Source organism: Sebastes fasciatus, chromosome 5 (assembly GCF_043250625.1).
Source record: "Sebastes fasciatus isolate fSebFas1 chromosome 5, fSebFas1.pri, whole genome shotgun sequence".
In the NCBI taxonomy this organism is placed as follows: domain Eukaryota; kingdom Metazoa; phylum Chordata; class Actinopteri; order Perciformes; family Sebastidae; genus Sebastes; species Sebastes fasciatus.
Genome location: NC_133799.1, coordinates 22,543,889 through 22,566,541, shown reverse-complemented (window position 1 = coordinate 22,566,541; position 22,653 = coordinate 22,543,889). Strand labels below are relative to the sequence as shown.

Here is a 22,653-nt window from a genome sequence, read left to right as displayed (position 1 = left end):
CGCTGTCTTGTTTTCAGCCTCTGTGCCTGCAACAGCCGAGTTCCTAAAACCACAGGGATGTGGCTGAGTGCCACGGAGGCTCTTTAGCTCAGAGCTGCAGAGCTTTACATCACACATTTACAACCCCTCCACTGTCTATATGATCTTCGTACTGTGAAATCTTGTTTATCCAAGCTCCATCTAAGATGACACAGTGATGATTTTCTGCCAATTGTGCACATTTGTTGGACTTAACGTTGATGGCCTGCTCGGAATGAAAGATGTGTGACACATTTAAAGATGAAGAAAGAGCATGAACTTGTTTTTTATTAAAATAATCTTTCAAATAAGGGCTGTTTTTTCAGACACTGACTTCTTTCTCTTGCTGTCTTTTTCTGTTTTCCAGGTTAGCTTTATATGTGTACGAGTATTTGCTGCATGTCGGCGCACAGAAATCAGCACAGACCTTCCTGTCAGAGGTAAGACGTTCTTTCAGTTTCCTGTTTCTAAAGCGTGAGTGTGGTTCCCCCTCTATTGTATGACCAGGAATGGAATTCACATTATAAGGTGTTCTGGGTTCAAGCAGCTGTTGAGCAATATTACTAAAAGCCGAGCTCTGGACGCTGAAAAATGTGACTTTCTTTTTCACCGCTGCTGAACAACAGCAATGTTCTTTTGAGTATTTATTAATTCGGGACAATGTAAACATGGCACCGGTCGGGCTACATAATATGATTACCCGCCCTTCATTATTAGCTCTAATTTGTAATCATAAACATTGTTTAATTAGAGCAGTTTGACATATTGTGAGCATGTGCTGTTGCTCGCTTTCTGCCATGACATTTAAGAAGCGAAGCCTGTCCCTGCTACGTTAAATCAAGTGTAATTTTAATATTTGAAACCAGTCCAAACATGGCCATGTGTCCCAGGTCTGCTGGACTTATTAGTCTCTTATTAGGCCCCTGAACTGTTGAAGAGGTAAGGTCTCTAATGTGTTGCATCCTCTTCCTTAATGGACATCCTTCCTGCTAATGGTCCCGTGTCCAGGCCCTCTCCTGTACAACACCTCTCCTGCCCGCTGGCTTTATTCAGCTCCTCTTAATAATACACTCAGAGGGCTTTAATGGCAAGCAAAGGCAGGTCTGTGTCATTCAACTTTAATACTGACAGCGTTTATCTGTCGTTTCATCAGGTGAGCTCAGTGCAGAGTCACATAGAGATACTGTTGCACCTGCATAAACTCTCTCATGCATGCTGCACACCCAGAAGTGAGAGTCTAGTGAGCAACAAGCGGTTCAACTGATCATCTGTATCTAAAAACGCGTGGAAAACGCCAGCCGTGCCGCTTTTTTTGTCTTTCTAATGTGCTTAGGAGGTTGTGCTCCTGTCACGCCTGTCGTTACTAAGCAACTAAAACCTGCGTGCTGCGATGACAATAATGATGAAGTTGCGGAAATTTAGCAGGAAGCCTCACTAAACTAAACTCAGTCAAAACAAAGATAAATGGTAAACCCCTCACAGTAGCTGTACACTCTCATTTCTCTGTGTCAAGTTGTCTGACCTTTCAACCTGTGCCGGAGGCTGAAAAGCAGGTAACAGATCGTAAAGCTCTGGTTCGTCCTGCACTAAAATGATTAACTTCTCCATATATTTACCATAGACAGATATTTACTGAAGAAAGAAAAGATATCTGCCGGCTGTGATTGGTTGTTCTTCGTCACATGACATGAGGTATCGCTGCAGCATTTCAAAAGTTGAACTATTTTTAGGGCCCGAGCACCGACAACGTCGCCTTTTTGAGGCCTTTGCCATGCTCAAAAAGTTGTTAAACTTGGCACACTTATCAGACGCGATGGAAAATTTGATATTTTAAGGGTCTCGGGCTTGGGTGTTAACTGATCTAACTGCACTAACAGCAGGTGCATGTCAACAAAGCAGGGAGAAGCTCTGATTACACTCTATATATTTACATAGCTAATAGTTATTTGATATTATATTAATGCTCTGGATATTGTATAGAGCACCATAGCTCAACATTTTTGGAAATACACTTATTTGTTTTGTTGCCGAGAGATAAATTAGAAGATTTATAGGCTACCACTCTCATGTCTTCACAATATGAAGCTGCAGCTGGCAGCCATTTTTAACTTGGCATTAAGACAGGGGAAAACAACTAGCCTGTGTTAATTGCTCACTATTAACACATTATATCTTGTTTCTTTAATTCATACAAAAACTGATGTATAAAAACAAGAAGCTGTGGTTTTATTGGGGTGATGTCCTGGACTATTTTTTGGTCGGGCACAGCAACTTCCTGGTCTTCACAGTGAAGTCGCCAGGTATCCAGTGCCGACCCTGTTTCCAGTCCCTATGCTAAGCTAAGCTAACCTAACCGGCTATCTGGCTGTAGCTTCATATTTACAGGACAGACATGAGTATTATCAATTTTGTCATCTGACTCTCAGCAAGAAAGCAAATAACCGTGTTTCCTAAAATGTCAAACTATTTATTTATTTAATGGGCAGCACCTTTAGAGTTGATGTTGTATGAGCTTCTGTGAGGTTCGCTTATGACTGCTTTCAACCGCAACCATTTATTTTACGTCTTACTTGGCCTCAGCAACAAAACAAGCTGTAAAAGAAAACACTATCAATATGATCATTTTAATTCTTAAAAAAAGTTATACCTCTTCCAGTTGTATTGAAAAGGTTTTTGAAAAAGAACAGATCTCCACAGATCCAAACTCACTCTATCCGGGACGTGGATGTATCAATCAGACAGAAATTGGTTGCCTTCGCTCATAGTGTGCAGTGCGGGCAGGGCTGCTGGAGGCCGGCCCAGCTGCCAACCACCAAGAGCGGACGTCTAAAATATGAAGCAAAGATGGGGGGGATCAGCTCAGGGAGATCAAGCGGTCGGCCTGCGGAGAGCCTCGTTCATTTCAAAGCCCTCGTGGGTGAATCTTGTTATTGGTGAGCTGCTGGAAAGAGGTGAAGTTCTGGGTCGCAGGCAACCGGAGGCGCGCACATTTAAACGGCCTCAAACAGGAATTAAAACAACGTCTACACAGACAGGGATTAAAACAACATACGATGCAGACACACACAAACAATCCATGTCCACGAGGCACGCATGCAAAGACGGCTAAGTCAATTTGACGCCAGTTGTCTCAAATGCTGCGCCTGCGACCGCAGCCTATATTGCTTAATGATTTTGTTTATTTCGACCACAGCGTCGTTTGTGTTTAGTTGTCTTATATGGTCAGAGTCAGTGTGTTTGGATTAGACTGACAGTAATGGGTACATATCCGAGCAAACACAGCAGCTTGACCTTTCACCTTTTCATGCAGTTCCAGCAGTAGGCTTTAAAGTGTTGAGGGATTTCTCACGAGTATTTGAGGAAACGGTTGCAAACAGACATGATTTGTTATACATCGCTCAATGTTCAATTACCATGTTAGCGCTCATTCAACATTTTCCAGATCTGTCCTGAAACACACAACACCCTCTCCTTGCTTTGATTTTTTTTTTTCCTGTGATCTTTTCTTCTCGTTGAGCATCTGTCCTCCTGTTAAACCTCCTCGCTGTTTAGTGCCTCCTTGTTTCCTCCTTGTTCTCCTGCTCGTTTCTCCTCGATGTACAGTGGCTGAGAGCCCTCAATGCACTGCAGCTTAAGAAAACACAAGCAAATGAAGAAAATATTTCCACCGTTTTTGACAAGATATACAGCCCATTAAGAAGATAAACTGCTGCAAATAAGTAAAATACAGGCAAATTGAGAGATACATAAGGGGCAAAAAAGATGCAACGCAGATATAGACACTGGTCTAGAAAAAGCTACAGTAGTAAGTGGACTATTGCTGCAAGTAATGATTATTTTCATTATCGATTAATCTGCCATTTAATCTTGATTAATCGATCAATCATTTTGTCTCTAAAATACAAGAAAATAGTAAAAAAAATATGTATTCTCATATTTCGCATAACCCCATGGTGATGTATTCAAATAGCTTGTTTTATTTAATTTGTATTAGTCTAAAACAAAAGCTGCAATGATTAATCGATTAATCAATTACTATTTTGATAATCGAGTCATTTTGTGAAAATTCTCTGATTCCAGCTTCTTAAATGTGAATATTTTCTGGTTTCTTTACTCCTCTTTGACAGTAAACAGAATATCTTTGAGTTGTGGACAAAACAAGACATTTGAGGACGTCATCTTGGGCTTTGGGAAACACTGAGTGACATTTTTCACCATTTTCTGACATTTACAGACCAAACAACTCACTGATTATTTGAGAAAATAATTGACTGTTGATTAATCAACAATGAAAATAATCATTAGTTGAAGCCCTACTGTATTCTAAAACCAAAAAGATGCAGTTTACTAAAATATGACAAAGAAAAGCATCAAATCCTCACATTTGAGAAGCAGAAACCATGAAATGGTCGACTAATCGGCAAATCGATTAGTCGATCGTCAGACTACTATTTTGATAATCAATTAATTGTTGTTAATTGTTTTTATTGTCATTTTAAAACACAGTTCAGGACATCATGTGTATCCCGTTTGACATCTATATTTGCAGTGTGTTTCTTTATGCTGCACATGTGTTGTCAAACTGGTGGACGTGTTTCTCAGTTTGCTTGTGTTTTATTTATTTGCTAAATCCAATATGTGTGTTGTTCATTTTCTTTGCAATGCGTTGAGATTTCTCAGCCTCAGCAGCACCTAAAGTATGTCCCTCACAGTCTCTTTCTCTCATACACACACACACACACACACACACACACACACACACACACACAGAAACACACACAAATGTTTCAATAGATAAGGGACTTCTATCCTCGCAGGTAAACTGAAGACACACACACACACACACACACCTGCTCATCTAATGAGAGCGCTATCATCACCTGGACTCTCCTGCCTCAATTAGCCTCTGTTCCTCTTCAGTGAGGAGCGCACACACACACACACACACACACACACACACACACACACACACACACACACACACACACACACACAGACAAACACACACTCATATTTATAGTATACACACAATACACTTCTGTCCCCGGGAGGACTTTGCCACTCTATGCTCTCCTGCACAGTGCAGCACTCAGCTCTTTAGCAGCATTAAATCAACAAGCCCAACCCACATACGGCACATCACATCACTATAAACTGCACTGGGGAAATCTATAGAATAGACACTTTAATAGAAATCTGAAGCTTGGATCTAATTTTCTATATATATAAGAAAGAAAAAACAAAGACAAATCTTGCTGCTGTCCTCAGACCCTGGTGAATCCTGTATGTATGACTATGTGAATGTGTGTTTGTGTGTGTGGAGCCATGTCAGGAGGAGCGTATGTGAAGCAGGCGGCGGGTCTGCTATCTCTCACAGGATCTTATCTGGGTGTCCAGATACAGGCAGGAGCTCTGCTGGTTTGTGAGGGCAGTGGAGAGGGCCGCCGCTTCAAGACAGTCACAGTTTCTTATCCACAAACTCAGCGCTGCACTGCACTTCACTGCGCTACCCGCTGGCCTATTTTTCTGGCCGACTATCGCTCTGTCTGTCAAAAGTTGGGAGGACAGTTGAGCAAAATGATTACATTATGCATAAAACATGCCGCGATGTCTAATCTTTCATTTCCCTCCTCTGTCTTCTTCCTCTCAGATCCGATGGGAGAAGAACATCACACTTGGGGAACCTCCAGGATTTTTACACTCATGGTGGTGGTATGTATATGTTGTATATATCCTCTTAACTCTTCTTCTCTCTTGACAACACACACACACACACACACGTTCTTTCAACAGCTCACATTCATACTGTAGAAGTACTCTTGATGGTCTGAAAGAATGTGCAGGGGTGGAGAGGGACAGTAATTGCAGGGAATGCTAAGTGCATCATCTCACACATGTTTAAGTGCTGTTATCCTGGCGTCCCTCTGATTGACAAGTGAGCTAACTTGCTTTGCTCTGTTATTTAAGCGCAACTGTTTTTTTAATCTTAAACCTCACATCGAAGTGTGCACTGTCCAATCAAAGTCAGAATCAGAGACAGATCCTCGATCACAGGGGTTTTCAAAGTCTGACACTGTGGATCCCCCCTCAGACAAGATCGAGACAACTGCAACGCGCCTAACCTCCCATGTTTTACAATGTCAATCGCGATTAATCACAAATTTATCACCCATTTTTTATCTGTTCAAAATTAACCTTAAAGGGAGATTTGTCAAGTATTTAATATTCTTATCAACATGGGAGTGGACAAATATGCTTCTTTATGCAATTATTTATATATATATATATATATATATATTTACATTTAGTATTGGAAATCAATTAACAACACAAAACAATGACAAATATTGTCCAGAAACCCTCACAGGTACTGCATTTAGCATAAAAAATAATATGCTCAAATCATAACATGGCAAACTGAAGCCCAACAGGCAACAACAGCTGTCAGTGTGTCAGTGTGCTGACTTGACTATGACTTGCCCCAAACTGCATGTGATTATCATAAAGGGGGCATGTCTGTAAAGGAGAGACTCGTGGGTACCCATAGAACCCATTTTCATTCACATATCTTGAGGTCAGAGATCAAGGAACCCCTTTGAAATTGGCCATATCAGTTTTTCCTCGCCAAAATATAGCGTACGTTTGGAGCGTTATTTATCCTCCTTTGCGACCATCGGATAGGTTTTCTAGTTTCATATGATACCATATGATACAAGATATGCCAAATTAGCTGTTAGTAGTTCTTGTTTGCAATGTACCCATGGATGTACAGACAATTATCACTGGATTACTTTCATACTGAAGAGAACTTAAAACGTGATGATTGTCAGGCAAGTTCTGAGTTGCAAGGGGAGGTTTTATTTTCTATGATTTTTAAGCAGAATTATGGACATTTGTTTGGCATTGACACCAGAGGTAATGATATCCTCAGAAAGTATAAATCACACTGAATCTACAGATATGTGTATCAAGTCTGTGTGATCAGATTTGACTGAGTTATGACTCTGGGATGGGAGTGCTGGTTTTGACGCAAATAACTTACTGTAGTTTTTAGAACACCACCTCTCCCTTTCACTTCACGCAGCACATCTGTCCCGCCACGCCTCCTCACAGTTTGCAAACCTCTGCTCCATCGGTCTAGATTTTGAGGCTTTTTAACCTCATGCTCCATTTAACAGAACAAGTCTCTGACGTGGGTTGTTCCTCTTTTCTTTCTGCTTCTTTAAACAAATCTGTCAGATCTCTTAATAGAGGACAGGGAACAGGGTCAGTGGGCTTTAGGGCCTGACACGTGCACTGTTTTTTTGTTTTTTTTCATGTCTGAATTCGTTGAAACGGGAACACCCAAATGTAGGATTCCCCCCTTTTCTAGTTGTCCAGCCAAGAGCTAGAAAATCCAACTTAAAGGCAAAGAGGGAGAGAACGAGGAGGAAGCTGGGCAGCTGGAAAGGATGCATACAAAGAATGAAGGAGGCAAACAAGCAGGGAGGTTGAGAGGCTGAATCCTCAGCAAGCAAGGCAGCACGAGAGGCAAAGAGAGCCGGGATAAGAGGTTTGACAGGGCCCGCTTTGTTTGTCATTCATGCTATCCTGCTCATCCCCAAAGCCCCCCCGGCCGGCCCTGTGTAATAAACCCGGACATGCGGCTTCATTCATTCATCCTCCCTGGCCCCAGTGTGTGTTGTAATTGTGCAGCCTGTTGACACGGTTCATAATGGTCCTTAAAGAGCCTGGCTTCTCTCAACCTGACAGCTCTCAATTGGACAGCTACCAGTAATACTGACAGAATGACATACACAAACATACAGCGCAGCGCAAGTTTGCTCTCGCTTCTGCCTGAACCAATAAGAGGGCTCAGGGAGACCGACCCAGTGTGTGTGTGTGTGTGTGTGTGTGTGTGTGTGTGTGAGAGAGGGAAACCGAGCGCTCGTAGTGTGTTCTGACTGTATTGATATATTTCAGCAGAGTGTGGGAGATGACCTAGTGTGTGTGTGTGTGTGTGTGTGTGTGTAGGCTGATGATTAGCCGGGCTGAGCGGGGCAGGGCTCCGGTGTAGTATGACCTCGCTGAGGGGCGTCTGTCTGGGCCACGCAGCACGTGGACATGGAGACTCTCTGGGGGTGGGGCCCGGGGGTCGGCTGCTGGAGGAGGAGGAAGGGGGGGGCGGGGGTCCCCTTGTCCAGCCCTACGCCACACAGCAAACCCCCCCCCTCCAACCTCCAGCCTCCCCCAAAACAAAAGCTCCAGATGGTAGGAAAGCCACCAACCTCCCTCATCCCTCACCCTTCGCTCCCCCTCCCTCAACCTTTGTCTGGAGGCCTGTCCCTTTGTTTGCGGAAGAGAGACCCCCGAACGGATTAACTCTTTGCATTCCAGCCTCTTTTGTGTTAAACAGCCAAATCTAAGACCCCGACCCCGCCGCCACCCCGGCCCCGGCCCCGCCCCTGCCCCCGCCGTCCCCTCCTCAGCACCTCGCTGGGGTTTTCTTCCCTCCTGTCTCTGCTTCTGTTTCCTGTAGGATGGCGTTGGCGGGGGGAGCTTCAGAGCTGTAAGAGGGGGAGGGGAGGGGAGGGGGGGGGCGAGGGGAGGGGGGGGGGGGGGGGGGGGGAGCCTGGTGGTGGGGGTCACTCATCCACATCTGTTGTTATGGGTGGAAGGATAAAGAAAAGGCTCAGCGAGGGCTGCAGGTGTTGATTGTGTCATTAGCTCCCTCTCTATTGGCTGCTGCTAGTTGTCTCCTCCTTATCCCCAAATCGATTGCTTTAACCAGTTTTCACTGGATGGTCGCTGAATCTTCAATACACCCCCCACACACACACACACACACGCACACACACCCCTCACCCCAACACACAAAACATACACACACATGAAAACCTCAGCACAACAACAGTATGTCGAGGGATCCTCTGTGTGATTGCCTCTAGCTGAAATTCTTGTTTGTGAGGGGCAGAGAAAACAGTGAGCCGTCCTCTGCTCCTCAATGTCTGGACTGTTCTTTATAAACGCAGGTTTCAGACAGTCTTCTCCACCTCTTCCTCCTTCTCCTCTCGTTTCTTAATTTATCCGTCTTTCCTCACCACGTACGCACGTTCATATCGTAAATGGGAACAGCTGAGTTTGAAAATCAAGGCTCCTAGTTGCATTTCCAAGTCAGAGATGGACTAGTTACATCTAAATAAAATCCAATAGTAACACTAATACAGTCGATTCAGCTAATTTAAAAGGAGCTGTACACTGTTTGTTTGTATCTGGTTTCACTTGTTAACGAACTGCTACAATTATGCAACGAAACAAAAGACTAATTAACGCTGGTGTGCCTACAAGGCCAGCAAGGGGGTTAGCCATCTTGGAATAATGCATCAACAGTCTGAAGTCACAAGAGGTTTTCCTGTTTCTTCCCATTCCTCCGACATCGCAGCAACTCTAATCCTAGTGAATGAGAATAATGCAGATATCAGTTCTGAAATCGCAGATCGCCTACTGATGACTTCCTTGGATATCCTGAAATATGATATGACACCGACATTAATAACAGCAGAATTTCAGAACAAAACTAAATTAATTTTAATGCAGTTGTTGCCATCAGTGGATTTAAAGTAAACCTGTGCAGAGCTTTCGTAATGAGTCCAACTATGCCGAGCGAATTAGCATCGTTCGCCAACTTGGAGAGTCCAAAATACAAGAAGCTCTCGTATTAGCTGCGTCTCAAGGTCATTTTATATGACAAAAGAGATGCGGCATGGTTTGCAGTCAGTCGTGAGACGTGTATGTGGTCAACCCGGTCTCATGGGAAGGCGTATAAATAGCACGACATTCCACGTGTCACGAGAACGCATTTTAGCCTTTTCGCTTGTTATTTGTACGGCACACAACAAAACTGCGGTAATGTCCGCAGTGAGGCTTAGGCAACAAAACCACTTAGTTAGGCTTAGGAAAAAAGTCATGGTTGGGCTTAAAATAAGTACGTAAACTAAGTAAAATACGTACGCATAACTATGGAAAACGTGCCAAACGTCACTAACGTAACTAGCAAAACAAAACACTGACTTCGAACCTCGGTCTTGTACGTCACTAGCTCTGAGCGTGGCATATTTATCCAGATGTGTTAACCTTGGACTCAAATCAATCAATCAAGCTTTATTTATATAGCACCTTTCAAACAAGTCAAATAAAATGTAGAATGTTACAAATGGATTTAGAGACTAATGGCGTACAAATGACACGTCAAAAGCAAGACAGGTGTTAGTGTTGCACGTTAAATGCCTTGCGCATTATCGTGGCATTCCTACGCCTTTTCTTGCGAACAGGCTGAGATGGTACAGGATTACACCTCTTGCTAACATTCAGTGAGCGAGTGAATTCTGGCAAAGGGAGCGCAAAAAATTGCCCGGATACACTACGAGCGATGTCACTCTCTATTACATAGAGAGCGTAATATTGATTAACTGTCAGTTACTGTCAGCGCTAATTTTGACCAGTGAAAATGGGTTGGTGGTGTGCGAAACTTAACATAAATAGAGCCAGGGAGAGCGTTTTTTCATACAAGCGACACATCGCTTTGCCTATTAGCTGATGCACGGAGCAGGTTAAGACATCTTCATTGTGAAAAACCGAAACAATCTGATGTTTGCTCGTTCGCATCGCGTCCAATTAGTAAGAGGTGTTACCAGTTACCGACCAAAAGCGCGAGTATTCACTACATCACCAAGCTTCCAGGGCATGATCGGGCATGTTGTGTTTGGCGTGCAGAAGGTCTCTGAAGTCTCCACTATGTACCTGAATGCAGGAATATCCTCCACCTGTATGTGTGAACATCTACCAACAACTTTATTTTATTGTTGGTTCCTCTCAAGCCGTCAGTCTGTATTTATTAGTCCAATGGGAGTGTTCCTGATTTACATGGAACATGATGATGTTTCCTCCTGCTTGCTGAATGCATTGCTGCTTCCAGGAGAATAGCTGGTACTTGAGTCAAGGTAATAAAGACAACTGGAAGGGTTGCGTTTCCCCACCTCCGCTCTTTGATTGCAGCATTTCGCCCCATTAAGAAGAGCCTGTTCTGATAAGAGGAGGAGACGGCATTGGTCGACTCTCTGTAACTTTGTTGTTGTTTTTCTTGGTTCTTTCACTCTCACGCTCTGTCTGCCTCCTTATCTCCATCTGTCTCCATCTCTGTCTTCATTTCTATGTATATTTCCGTCTCTCCTGACTCACTGGCTGAAGACGCACACGGGATTATCATGTAGACCTGCCACCAGCAGTCTGTCTTTCTGTGTCTTTGTTTACGCTCCTTATTATAATGGAAAAGCACATTGTAACCACTGGCTTTGTCAGACCACAGTTAATTGCAAATAATTATCGTGATGGCATTTAATTTTAGTAATTGTCTTCTTCTGGACGGCTGGTCGCTAATCCCTTGCTCCTCTGTTCTGGATACAAAGTGTGCGTGTGTTGACAGTGCCAGCTTGTATTTTTTTAGCCTTGTTTCTCATTTGAATGAATAAAAAAAGAGTTTGCATGACCCCCAAACTGCAATTTAAATCTCTTCCTGTGACTCTTGAAAAGTAAGAGTTTTCTCCTATGCAGAGTTGTGTGGCTCAAATACCATCAGTTACTACCCATAATACCATAAAGAGCTTCCCATGATGAGATGATTAGATTGAAATGATTAGATAATTGGATAGAAAATGTACTATTACAAGGGTGTGCAGAATACAAGATTTCTTACAGATTGCTGGTGCTAATTAGCCGCGAATGTTGACTTCCCAGATAATTTCTAAAGATTAGTGTCTCTGAAAAGGAAGCGACAACAACTACGACATGGGCTTTTTCCTCGAAATGTGGGTGGGGATTGTCAAATCAGAGCTAACAATGGTCCCATCCAGACTTGATTTTAGTCCCAGTGATACATGAGATGGCAGAGTAGATGGGAATGGATTTTTTCCCCTGATTGCACCCTGAAAAGCTGCCTTTCATTAGTACAATATTGGAGTAATTCCTGCTAATCTAACACCTTTTCATGGCTCCGTTGTAGCTATACAGAGGAATGTATCCTATGTCAACCACCTGAAATAATATCAGCATAATGAAAGCCATGGTTTCTGCGTTTAGTCTCGTCCACCAGCGATCCTGCTTCAGATTATGCAGAGACGCAGAGAGAATGAGATTTCCCTGCGTGGCTCAGACAGAAGCAGGTCAGCTGTTCAAATCGCAATATATTTCAGACTTCACAGGCCGTGAGATGTTAGATCACCTTTCCCCCCCTACCCGCCCCGCACCTGTACCTGCTTGTGTCTTTTCGGAGTAACAAACTGTAACCTACGTTCCATTTCATTTCCCTGAGAGCTGATTGGATTTGCGATGGCCGAGCCTTTTTTCCACCAGCGGCTCGTGGCTGACGGAGCAGCAATCTCTTTAACACCAACCGATAGATATGATAATGTACACTGGCTTTATTGTCGAGTGACAGAAGGGCAGCACGACACACACACACACACACACACACACACACACACACCATATGTGTTCACCGCCGTCTTTGCACAGTCCCTCTCTGTTCCTTCAGCGCCCTCCTTGTCTAGAGGGGACCCCAGTGCTCACTGAACGCCTCGGGGCACCGACTCTGTCTTTTAATCTTTAAATACTTTACCAACACATTTCTATTGTAGTTCATATGCTTTCAGAGGTTTGCTGCCGAAGGCTTGAAATGTATCATTCTTTGTTATTTTTAGGACACCTATTGTTAGCGGGGCAGTTAAGCATAGCAATTGTGCATTTTGCGATAAAAGCAACACATTTGGCACAGATGTAGGTTTATATGTTGTGAAAAGATATAGATATCGGGGCGCTGCAAATTTGGCCCCCTGAGAGCCGTGGCAGCCATTTTTCCAAATGGCCGTCAATTAGGCGCTTATTATTCCTAAATGTTGGAGAAATCTTATTTTATGACTCTTGATGATTTCCAAAGTTTGTTCAAGCGGGCAGTGACCCTGATGAAGACCAAACGCGTTGGTCATTTTAAACAATTATTGCCATGTAAAATAAAGGCATTTTAATTTTGTTCAAACACGATAGTGTGTCTTGGATTCTTTTTGAGGGAGACTTGCATTTTGTACTTTTTAGAGGCCATAGTCCACCCATGCAACGAGCCCTTCACAAGATTGAATGAGCCCAATACACCTGAAGGATCCAAAGAGCACCTGTATGTGATTACCACAAAGACCCAGCAACGCTTCTACTCCATTGTCTTCGTGTTCAAGCTGATTAAATCAAATGTCAGAAGATCACAGATATGATCTTTCTCTGTTTTTTGAAAGCTTTTAACCTGAGAAAAGTGTGAAAACAAAATAAAAGGAGCATGGTCGCCTCAGGATCAAACTTCAGCCCATCGCCTTCGTGATAGAACGACGAGATCTCCAGCTTTCCGTCGGTGCATTTCACGTTTTTCTCAGTTTAAAAGCTTTTAAAAAGCATCCTTATAAAGTAAAGAGGGGAAAAAATCATGTCTGTGATCTTCTGACATTTGATCTAATCAGCTTAAACACACCTTGGAAATCATCAAGAGTTGTAAAATCAGTTTTCTGCAACATTTAGGAATGGTAAGCGTCTATTTGATGGCCATTCTGAAAAATGGGTGCCATGGCCCCGATGGGCCAAATTTGCAGAGCCCCGATATCTATATCTTTTCATAACATAGACATCTGTGCCAAATTTGTGGTTTTTATCATAAAATGCATAGTTGTTATGAATATTTCAGTGTAGCTGCCCCACTATGTTGCACTCTTGTTTTCTTGGTGTCCTCGAAAGAACATATCAGTGATCAGAAATGTTTTATAATAACCGTATTCAGGAGATAATAACACTAAACCATGAAACTCAAATACTGTGTTCAATGAAAAATGTCCAACATGTGACAGGGTGCTGGTGAGCGATTCTCTGACAGTTATGGGCAATCAGCTAATATTTTCTGCTCCATTTCGCAGTCTGTCATATCAAGTGTCACGGCTGTCCCGGACATCAGCACAAAGAATGCATCTAACACTTTATTTGCACCTTTTTAAATGATGACAAGAATGAGCTCAGCATTTCCTTTTTTTATACGCTGTCCATGAAATCAATATCTTGAAGAAGGAGAAGTCCTTAATGTGGACCAGCTTAGCAGGTACTTAATTTCAGTGCAGTAATTAAGGGCCCATTTGGAGTGGGACCTGGTGGCCCCTGCTGCCCTGGAGGAGTGGGATTGGTCTAATTAACTAATATGAGTGCGGCTGATTGGGCAGTAAGTAACATAATCACAGCTGATTGGTCACTAACTTGCAGGTCGCCAGGGCGGATTGAGAGGAACATTTGGTGACCCGTCCCTCCTGGATAACAGCTCTTTGGCGCTGAGTTGCCGGCTTCAGGCTGCTGTAGGACGGCGTGGCGCCGGCCAACGTGCATCTGATCTGTAGAGGGTTCCTGTTTTTACAGGGCTTGGTATCCAATCTCTGGGGCTGTTGTGTTGAGTACTAAAATGCCTAGTCGATTCATGAATAAGACAACACTTCATTTGAGTAATTTTTTAAGCAAAAAAAAGCAAAAAATTCAGTGGTTCCAGCTTCTCAAATGTGAATTCATGCTGGTTTTCTTTGTCCTCTGATAGTAAACTAAATATTATTGGGTTTGTGACAGTTGGCTGAAAAAAACAAGTAATTTGAATATGTAAACTTGGGTATTGGAAAATTGTGATGGACCTTTTCACCAAACAATTATTAAAAAATAAGATGAATCAATAATGATAATGATTTGAGTTGTAGCTCTATCGTAAGTTGGCCTGTCAAGATAATTATTGACTTATCGTACGATATATGGACATGACCTTGATCATTTTTACGTTATCGACTTATCGTATGATGTATGAACATAACCTGGTCTTAAAATGACAATAATGTTGTTTATCACAATTATTTCTGGGACAATATATCGTCCAACAAAAGTCGTGACATGCCATGTGTTGAAAGTTCACATCGAATGCTTTCCAGGTCCTGTTTACATGTTCTTTGATCAGAAGTATCCTAAATTATATCATGACTTTGCCTGTAAGATAGGATTTTATATGGTAAAAATAAGCAGTTTCCCGTATTTATCCACATTATCCACATTTATTGGATCAGTACATCAAACTTGTGCTTCTGCTCTCAACAGACTATTTTATTCTTGCAAAGTTGCTTATGTCACGGCACTATTTAACGCTGCCGTCACAGTTGTGGTTTGATAAATAAAAACTAACAAATGATACGGACACAAGTCTCCCAGTGTGTGAGTGCTGAGCACAAAGCCATCCTTTTAAACGCTGCTGTTTCAGAGACGTTTGGCTTGCTTTGTTAAAGGAACTGAAAAATGTGTTTATATTACTCCAAAAAGGTTTGAAAAAGGAGAATTTTACTTACATACTTAAACATGTCAGCTCTTCTTTAAAATGATCTTAAGGCTGAGCCACGCTAAAAGATTTTTTTAAATTTTAACAGATTTTGAAAATGTAAGAGAGCCCATGAGAGTCATGTTAAATTTAACAGTTTTGTTCCTATAGTGTGTGGTGTGCAACAAGTTGCCCAAAACAGCACATCACACACTAACAGTCCATTCATGAACAACAAGAGTCCCGACTTAAAAAAAACAGAAATCTCACAAAATCTCTTGCGATCAAACGTGAGGTTAGTGTAAACAAACATGACGGACGACGGGCAGGAAGAATTAGCGATGTTAGTTTTTGCACTACTTTGTACTGAAAATTCATGAAGGATGGATGGATGAAGTCACGGAGACACGATAAATAAACACTTACGTTGTTGCCACAAACTAACAACTTGGTCCTCTATTCCTGAGGTCCATCTTACTACTACTTTATGCATTAGCTACGGCCAAGATGACAGCGGTTGTTGTCCTTCCACTTCAGTCACCTCTTTCCCACGTGACTGCGTCATCGGCTGTCCTCGGGGTCCAACAGGATATCTGATCGTAAATATTGAACATGTTTAATATTTACGATTTGAAATCGGAGCGGCCAGGATGGACTTCCGAGCCGATTGGGAGATGTAAAAAACACTCTTAACATACCTCAGACCACAGGAATATCTGGAAAGATCATCTTTAGAACCATAAAAAAATCTTTGCTTTGCTGACGATTGTCAGGAGGGGGAATCGGGCCGGAAATCTGCCTGATTTTCGTTTAGTGTGTACACGTGCACTTTAACCACTATCACTCAGATCATTGTACACAAACTTGTCTTCATTGCAACCACATATCCACATCAGAAACCAGGAAAACCCAGAACATAACATGTCTTTGGATCCCACATAGGGAAGTGTCTAACTGCTGTCTCTCTCTTGTCCTGTGTGCACAGTGTATTCTGGGATCTGTACTGCGCTGCCCCGGACCGGAGGGAGACATGTGAACATTCCAGCGAGGCCAAGGCTTTCCATGACTATGTGAGTGAACTTAACCAACCCTCCAGTATGCACACATCCACCACTTCTTGGACACACTCACACATGCACACGCAGAGAGAGCAGAGAGAGAGATGGGACTCTTCTGTCTTCTGTGGTAATGCTGCTGCTGGTTCTTGTTTTGACATGTCTGGTCTGCCTGCTGCAGCCTCTGTTCTGTTCTGGATGGGACGGTCTCTGAGCCAGACGTCTGAAGTAGCATGCTTTTAAAAATGCAGCACCTATGAACACCGCTTCTATATTTTATGGGAAAGCCCTTAGACTTCCATCTTTTTGAATTTTTAAAGTCTAATCGAGATGCCATTTCTGCCACATGATCAGCCTCGGTTAGGTATCTTTAGCTCAGCTGCTGACCGCACTTCCTCAAACACCGACCCCCTGACCCCATTCAGGTCTCGGCGAAACTGTCTCCCTGAGGTGAAAGGTTGCGTCGCTGCCTGGCTATTTATTGGTCCACTCAAGGCTTCAGCAAAGGTCAAAGCACATAAAGCAGCTGGCTGATCACACAAGCACATTAACACACACATTCACCAACAATACATATACACATAGGACACATTTAGAGCTGGCTAGTTGTGGCTGCAGGGGGCTTGACGGGCGGTGAAAGGTCAGGGTCCGCGGCCCTCTTGACCTGCTCATCTTATGAAGAGTTGGTGCAGTCGATCAGTAACCTATCGACACACATGAGAGCCAGTTGATGTGTGAGCGGATCGACTACAATTGAAAGTCTTTGTTGGTTCAGCTCTCATTATTGCAAATGACCGTTTTGATGTGATTGTGTCTCTCATGTCTGCCAGTTTGGGTTTTAAAATGTCTTCCTTTTGGGCTCGTCCATACTATGTGTTGCCTGTCGCGTATTTGACTAAGGATTACACGGGTGTTAGGATGTTGACTGGACAGACTGCTTCCACCACCAGATCATCGTTCCACCTGGGCGGCAGTGAAACCTGAAATGGATTAGAGGTGCTATTCTCACTATTTCATTCAGGCTGTTTTAGCCCACAGCCAGTCACCCATCCATTCAGTTGAACTCTCTTATGAGGTTTGACAGCAAAAGTGTGAGCACTTGTCAGCTGAACAGATTACATTTGTTGTGCATGTACTACGCATGTGTGTGTGAGGGGGGGCGCGAGTTTGATGTCTGCGCTCCTCCGTCTGTGTATGTGTGTGTGTGTGTGTGTGTGTGTGTGTGTGTGTGTGTGTGTGTGTGTGTGTGCATGTGTTGGACCACCATAAGATTAATTACATGGTTAATTAAACCTAGTAGTTAATTAAATCTGACAACTGTGTCTAATTAATCTAAATGCAATATAATTTCCTACACCTTTCTCCAGAGGTAGGCCAGCTGGATACCTGCATGTCAGCTCTTTAGCGGCTCCGGTTTGACAGGCCCGGTCAATATATGGCTGAACAACGAGCTTCAAATTCTGCCGCCGTAAAAAAGACACATTTTTAAAAAAGTGTTTCAGTCTCCGGCGACATAAATCAGTCAAGATCACTGATGCTGCTGTGTGTTTGACTGTTGAACGAAACACAGTCTGGTGTTGTAATTGATTGAGGACGCTGTGTGATCTTGTTTTTTAACAGACAAACACATAACTTTGTTGTAGTTGAAGCATTCAGACAGTGTTGTTTGACCTTCGACCCGGCTCAAGTTCATGAGGTCATAGTGTGTGAGCTGTCCGTCTGAGAGGGCTGATCTGTTGGTGACGTGTTAGATAAAAACATTATTAATTAAATAATTATTTGTTGGCCTTTAACTCCTTAAGATACAGTTATAATATTCTAAATATCTTGTGCATCTTTTTTACACATTGCGCCAACACTCATGTATGATTCATGTATTTGCTCTCTTTGGAAAATTTGGGATCTTAAAATAAAGTCTTTGAGGAGTGTTTGTCTGCACAGCATGAGTTGGTAATGACTGACCCAGGGGGCCGCTGCTTTTTAGTGTTGCTATTTTGTAATAAAGGAATACTGTACTTTTTCCTCCTTTTGATTGTAAATGCTGGAACCAGGGCTGTCAATCGATGAAAATATTTACTCGCAATTAACCGCACAGTTTTTTTATCTGTTCAAAATGTACCTTAAAGGGAGATTTGTCGAAGTATTTAATACTCTTATCAACATGGGAGTGGACAAATATGCTGATTTATGCAAATGTATGTATATATCTTTTATTGGAAATCTATTAACAACACAAAACAATGACAAATATTTTCCAGAAACCCTCACGGGTACTTCATTTAGCATAAAATCTATGCTCAACTTATAACATGGCAAACTGCAGCCCAACAGACAACAACAGCTGTCAGTGTGTCAGTGTGCTGACTTGACTATAACTTGCCCCAAACTTTATGTGGTTATCATAAAGTGGGCATGTCTGTAAAGGGGAGACTCGTGGGTACCCATAGAACCCATTTTCATTCACATATCTTGAGGTCAGAGGTCAAGGGACTACTTTGAAAATGGCCATGACATTGTTTCCTCACCAAAATGAAATGTAACTTTGGAGCGTTATTTAGCCTCCTTCACAAGAAGCTAGTATGACATGGTTGGTGCCAATGAATTCCTCAGGTTGTCTAGTTTCATATGATACCAGCATCTTCACTCTAGCTTTAAAACTGAAATGCATTAAAGAAATTAGTGGCGTTAAAACTAATTTGCGTTAATGCATTATTATCGCGTTTACTTTGACAGCCCTAGCTGGAACTTTTTAAGATTCACCCCCAAAGTGACAGTCAACAGTGAAGTGTGTGTGCACGCTCAGAGGGTGTGTCAGAGGCTCTGACAACAGTAAAATGCAAGAGTAGGTATGTGTGCTCACACACATGCATTTGCGACTGTTAGCGAGTGTGTGTGTGTGTGTGTTGTATGTGCGTCTTTGTGTGTTTGCGTGACAGAGCGAGGGAAAGAGAGTGTCAGGGTCGAAGCGTGTGAATCCCCAGGGTGACGAGGGGTCTGTCTGTCTCTGATTAACTCTGGCTCCTCGGTCCCCGCAGACCGACGGCCTGATCAAGTCTCTATCACGGCCCCTTGCTGATAACGGCTCCCTCATTCCCCCCGCCGGTCCCCCCGGATCACAGAGTGAAAAACAACACGGCTCCCAGGAGTCGCACGCGCTCCGCTCTGTGCGTCGCTCCAGTGAAAGAGGAATGTGTGGAAGATAAAGCGGGATTGGTTTTTATTAATGTTTTATTTTTATATAATTTATGGTCTTCTCCGCTAGCGACGCCGTCAGTTTGTTGTGGATAACAATGAGAAAATAACTGCCGTGCTATAAAACTGATATTTAGAAATGCTTATTTGTTTCCTGGAACTAATGTGGTTGCTAGGCAACATTGAGCCAGTGTACAGTGTTAGTTACAGATTTGGTTTGGCTCAGCTCAGCTTGGCTCAATTTGGACCCCGTTTGAAGGCCCCTCTCGCTCAGCCCTGTCCTACTGGCCCCCATTGTGAGCGATGATGTAGACTTTGTGGACTCTCCAGTTTGGGAAAGATAATGGAATATAATGTGCTAATCCTCAAATCTGGGGACTGGTCGACAGCTAATCCAGGGGAATGTGGTGGGATTGGAGCCCTGGCCACACTCCCAGAACTGGAGGCCTCTGACTGGCTGGTTGGCTTCACCCCTGGATGGCGAATCTACTATCATAGCCACTCGAACACACACTCGCACATGCAGGCACGCTTGTATCACATACCCACACTTGCATGCTAGAAAAAAAAAAATGCACATACTCAAAGTGAGCGAGATGATTTGGTATCATAAAGAGCTGAAGTCTTGCACTTCTGTAAAGTAATTTAAGTGGTCTCTCTTGTCTTAGTTGTTAGAGTTGTGTTTCTGTCCTTCCTCTTCACGTCGCCGTTTAATCATGTTTATTTCCTAAAAGAGATCCACACATCTTATAGTCCTCTTCTCTGCTGGAATTTGGATGTTCCTCAAAAGAGCACTTTGTTGAGGAAACGTGTTTGATTATAATAAGAACATGGCACGTCTTTAGTAACTCAATATGAATGATTAAAGGACGGGAGCTTTGTGATGAAGAAAGCATACATATTGACGAGCGACGAGGCACGCTTGTTCACATTCTTGCTCACATTAAAGCAGGCAGAAGAATGAGTCTCTGTTTCCTCCGTCGCACACGCACGCACTCGCAATCACAGACAAACAGTCTTTCAGGAAGCGATACACTCGGCCTTGTTGTTGCAGACATTTTGCTTTGCCCCAGCCAGAGGTCGTGATCCCGAACATCTGCGATTCATGCCAATCCGGGTTCAGCGCCTGCGGAGTGTCACAGATTTAGTGCCACAAGTGCGTCATTCCCATCGCAGCGCTTCACTGACTCCACTCAGCTCTCCGCTTGTTGACGAGAACCGTCATGATGGTTGAGATGGAAGAGTCAAATAAGGGCATCTAAACATCTTCTTTTCAGCATCAAAAATAGATTCTGTTAGGATCATAAATACATTTGTGAATTTGATCTGAAATGATTAGTTGTCGTATGTCAATGACATTCACTTGTTCCAGCTTTTCAAATTGCAGTTTGTCTTTGTTATATCATTTTAATTTGAAAATATTTGGATTTTTTAAAAATATTTTTTGGACAAAATGAGCATGTCATGTTGGGCTTTGCAAAAATGTGTTGGGTGCTGATATATTGTAGACTAAATGACTAATCAATTTAGGGCTGCAACTAACCATCATTTTCATCATCTATTAATCATTTTGTCCACAACATAGTGAAACATGCCCATCGTGGTTTCCAATACACCGAGGTGACATCTGCAAATGTCTTGTTTTGTCAGACCAAAACCCAGAGATAGTTTAGTCCAATGGTTCCCAACCTTAGGGGGGCGCCAAAGATCAAAGGGGGTGCGCCAGGATTTGTCTGCTCTGAGGTTGTCAAAATTAGATTTGCAAATGTAGAACTAAAAATCATAATCGTTGTAAAGTCCATAAGTCAAAATGTATTGAAAAGAGATAGATGTAGTCATTTACGAAATTCACAAATTGTTTTAATCTAACGCAATATTCTGCTTCAATGGATATTTGTTGGCGTTTGGCCTTTCAAAAAAAACAACATTTTCACTGCTGTCAAAAAACTGTTAAGTTATGTTCATTAAAGAAAGTTGATTTATTAAAAAAAAGACCAACTCATTTAATACACTGAATCACTTTATTCAGACTAAGGATTTTGTTCGAGGATTTGTAATTTTTTTAGGGTGATGACGTCAGAAAGTAGAGGAGGCTTCAAGGAAAAAAGGGTTGGGAACCACTGGTTTAGTCAGTTTTCTGTCATATAGTAGAAGACAACAGAAGGAGTAAATCCTCACATTTAAGAAGCTGGAACAAGCAAATGTGTGTCATTTGTTTTTCTGCCTGAAAAATTACTCAAAAGATAAATAAATTATCAACATTTTTGCTGATTAATTTTCTAGTCAATCGACTTAGCTAATAAACAGCTTTTGTTTCAGCTCTAAATCAGTTAATGTGAACGAAAAAAACAATGAAAAAAGGTGTTAGTTGAAGCCTTTTAATCTGCTGTGTTCCCAGCATGCAGTGTGCAGACGGTGGATGGATGGAGGTGCGCTGTTGGCTGTTGCCTGGGGATTCTTTGAGAGGGTTAAACATTTGTCAGGCTGGACCACAGTAACAGGTGGCACGAGGGGAGGAGCGGCACTCTGTAAACAACCGTTGATGGCCAAGCCTTTGTCTGGACTCTGTGTGTGTGATTTCGTGTGTGTTTTCCATCTCCACAACTCGCCGTGTGTCACCGTACCAGGTGCTCGCTCGCCTCGTTTTAACGCCACACGTCTGCCGAAGCCCTTCCTTCCCTTTCATAGCCGTCTTTGTCTCTGTCCTTTTTTTCTTTTTCAGAAATACAGAATTTACTCATCCTGCACCGTTTTGCCTGCTTCAATTCCTCTCAGGTCTTTTTCACCGCCAAACCCCCCCCCCACCTTCACCATCCTCCACCCCCCCGTCGCTCTTTCTTTCCTTTCCTCTCTGTTCCACGCTCTCTTTCTTATCCTCCCCCTCTCTCCTTTTGCCTCCCTCCCTCCCTCCATCCCTCCACCTCTCCTCCCGCCACCCTCCCCCCCCCCCCCCCCTCTCTCAGAGGAGATTGATTGGGTAATCTGGCT

The 22,653-nt window shown here is 42.9% G+C and overlaps 1 protein-coding gene across 3 annotated transcripts in view; it reads left to right on the top strand.

The window, feature by feature from the left end:
- Positions 1-22,653, top strand: part of ssbp4 (single stranded DNA binding protein 4) — a 115,681-nt gene that overhangs the window by 17,115 nt on the left and 75,913 nt on the right. For all 3 annotated transcript variants that reach the window (XM_074635834.1, XM_074635832.1, XM_074635833.1), the window contains exons 2-4: positions 386-458; positions 5,669-5,730; positions 16,404-16,488. Coding sequence is in view for 2 of the 3 variants with exons in the window: in XM_074635832.1 (XP_074491933.1) it covers positions 386-458; positions 5,669-5,730; positions 16,404-16,488 (220 nt within the window). In the remaining variant the exon portion in view is untranslated. The remainder of the gene's footprint in view (positions 1-385; positions 459-5,668; positions 5,731-16,403; positions 16,489-22,653) is intronic.